Source organism: Phaethon aethereus (genome assembly GCF_964289735.1).
Source record: "Phaethon aethereus genome assembly, chromosome: 25".
NCBI lineage: Eukaryota > Metazoa > Chordata > Aves > Phaethontiformes > Phaethontidae > Phaethon > Phaethon aethereus.
Window position 1 is genome coordinate 6,684,888 of NC_138601.1, and position 2,977 is coordinate 6,687,864.

The 2,977-nt window shown below is 48.0% G+C and overlaps 1 protein-coding gene across 1 annotated transcript; it reads left to right on the forward strand.

The window, feature by feature from the left end:
- Window positions 1-254: 254 nt before the first annotated feature.
- CNP (2'',3''-cyclic nucleotide 3'' phosphodiesterase) lies at window positions 255-2,733 on the forward strand. Its single transcript, XM_082010404.1, has 3 exons — window positions 255-885; window positions 1,460-1,602; window positions 2,173-2,733. Exons 1-3 carry the CDS (start codon window positions 270-272, stop codon window positions 2,623-2,625), a joined length of 1,212 nt encoding a protein of 403 aa, XP_081866530.1. The 5' UTR covers window positions 255-269; the 3' UTR covers window positions 2,626-2,733.
- Window positions 2,734-2,977: the final 244 nt, after the last annotated feature.

Here is a 2,977-nt window from a genome sequence, read left to right on the forward strand (position 1 = left end):
CCTCAGGTCAGGCGGACGGTGCCAGAGTGGTGGGACGGGGCACAGGTCCCTCCAGGTCCCTGCTGTGGGGCTGGCCGGGGCAGCTGAGGCTGGGGGATGCGGGGGTAGATATGTTCTCTGCACGCCCTCCTTCTCAAGGGCGTGTGCTTGTGCAGCGGGAACACGCGGTCTCTTGCAGGCTCGCAACCCCAAAATATTTTCTTCTTGCGTTTCAGAACAGAGGCTTCTCAAAGAAGAGTCACACATTCCTGCCTAAAATATTTAGAAAAATGTCTACTCAATCAGCAAAAGAAAGACCCGAAAGCTTGCAGTTCCCTTTCCTTGATGATGATGATACCATCTCCACAATCAAAGAATCCAAAACCTTTTTTATTTTAAGAGGCCTGCCTGGCAGTGGGAAGTCCACTCTTGCCCAGGCTATTCAAGATAGGTATAAAGATGCCTGCAAGGTCATCTCTGTTGATAACTATAAAATTACACCTTTAATAAGAAGCACCATTCCTGAAGAGTATTCAAAGGTGGATGAGGATCTAGTTGACTATTGCAAACGAGATCTCAGCGTTATCGTTTTGGATGACACTCACCATGAGAGGGAACGACTGGACCAACTCTTTGATATTGCTGACAAATACCGGTACAAAGTCATCTTTGCTGAGCCCAAAACCCAGTGGCGAATGGATTGCTTGCAGCTGAAAGAAAAGAATCAATGGAAATTGTCAGTGGAAGAGCTGAAGAAGATGAAGCCAAGCTTGGAGAAGGAATTCCTACCCATGTATTTTGGGTGGTTTTTGAGCAAAAGAAGTTCAGAGATCCTGAGGAAGGCTGGCCAGGCCTTCTTGGATGAGCTTGGAAGTCTCAAAGCCTTCAAAAAGGAGAGTAAATACTGTATGTATAGAAGTATCTTACCAAGTTCTTACTCTATTGATGAAATGCTAGCACTCAGCAAGTGGAACAAGTTTGGCCAGCTTCTAAAATGAATTTCTAGTTAAAGTTAGCAACAAGAAAAACTGTTTAAAGCTATTAATCCGCTTTCCATAGTTAGCAAAGTTGCTGTTTTAAGCAAGGAAAAACTGTTTCGTTCATTATAAGAAGTCCGTTTCGCTCCGACACTGTAGGGAGCTGGGTTTGGACAGCAGCAACGTCACATCAGGTGGCTGGGCATCCCCTGATTGCTGCGATGGGTCAATGAGAAAAGGGAAAGACTGAACGCTTTTGTCGTACAACATCGAGGTTAGCAGGAGCCACGATGACGTGCGGAAGCTTCCGCTTTCTAGTTACATCCACTGGTAGCCTAGGCGGAAGGGAGGGGGGGTGTTTACCCACCTAGTCCTTTTCAGCAGTCAGAAAGGTGAAAGATGAAGGAGGGGTTGGTGAAGAAAGCCAAGGCAGGACTTAGGCTCATGGGGTGACATCAGGGGGATCATTTTTTGATAGTGATATTGTTTACCTGTATTTGCAGTTGCTTCTGCTATTGATGATCCCAAAATAAAAATAGATCTCACCAGCTACTTTGTGAAGAGGCCGCCCGGGGTCTTACACTGCACTACAAAATACACCGAGTTTGGAAAAGCAGCTGGAGCTGAGGAGTACGCACAGCAAGAAGTGAGTACCGGGGCTCTGACGCCTCCCCTCAACCCTGGCCTCCCTCCCCCTTCCCAGCTGGGGATCCACCAGCCTCCCGGGGTGGGCTGGGGACGCGGCTTTGCTTGGAGCAGAGAGGCCAAACGTGGGGACGGTAAGTACGTCCACATGGCCTGTGCAATAGAAAAGTCATTGTTGTGGGAGAGATGGTGGCTATTTCCTCTTAGTTTTCAAACAAAATACTCTTGCCCCCATCACCCCCAACTGCCAGCATCATCTTCGATAGCTTGATTTGAACGATGATGAATTAAGGTATTTACACTTCCAGCACCATTATTTCAAAGCAGCTAAGCCCAAGTTAAATATTGGCCTTTGTGAAGGAAAAAGATGTAACCAGCTCTGGATTCACGGAGCAGGAACTTCAGGCCATGATCTAGTTGCACACAGTATGTCAGCTATGTCAAAGAAGAGCTACCGTGATCAGCCAAGACCCTGAGCTTGTGGACAACAAAACCAGCCCCACTGCTGTAGGCCCCACCTGGCTGCGGTCAGTTAAAGCCGTGTTCTGGACTTGTCTCCCTCTTCTCCCAGGCTGTGAAGGCTTCCTACGGCAAAGGCTTCACCTTGTCCATTTCTGCTCTGTTCATGACAACAAAAACTGTTGGGGCTCGTGTAGAGCTGAGCGAACAGCAGCTGCTGCTGTGGCCTGCAGATGCCGATAAGATCCTGCCTGCCGACAACCTCCCGAAAGGCAGCCGGGCTCACATCACCCTCGGCTGCGCCAACGGCATTGAAGCAGTCCAGACTGGGCTCGATCTGCTGGAATTTGTGAAACTGGAAAAGGCAGGGAACAAAGGGGATGAAGTGGGGGAAATTGGAGGAGGGAAACTGCTGTATTTTGATAATGGTATGTGGATGCTCATCCTTTCCAAAAAGATCGATGTGAAGGCAATATTCTCAGGTTACTATGGAAAAGGAAAACTTGTGCCAACACAGAGCACCAACAAACGGGGCTCTGCTTTTAGTTCCTGCACCATCATCTAGGAGCATGGGCAGGGTAGCTTCTTTGTTTTTAAAAGGCAAGTAACTCCTGTAACCTTTAAAAGTGTAAAGAGAAATAATTCTACCTTTACTAAAGTCAGCCCTTTTGCCAGCCCCAGTGTGAAGCCTCTCTGGGAAGAGAGTTTATTGGCCTCGGGACAAGGAAGAAAACAAGCAGCTCTTGACTGACGAAAGGAAACCATCAGATAACTGATGTCAGTGACAAGTGCTGCCGAGCGCATTTTGACTTTTGGAGAGAACGAGCCAGGGTGGTCTGCTTGTTTCCTTCCTCGGAGGAAGATCAGCTATGGCCTTTTATAGCTTCCCTATGAACCACAATCGTTAGACCTGTACA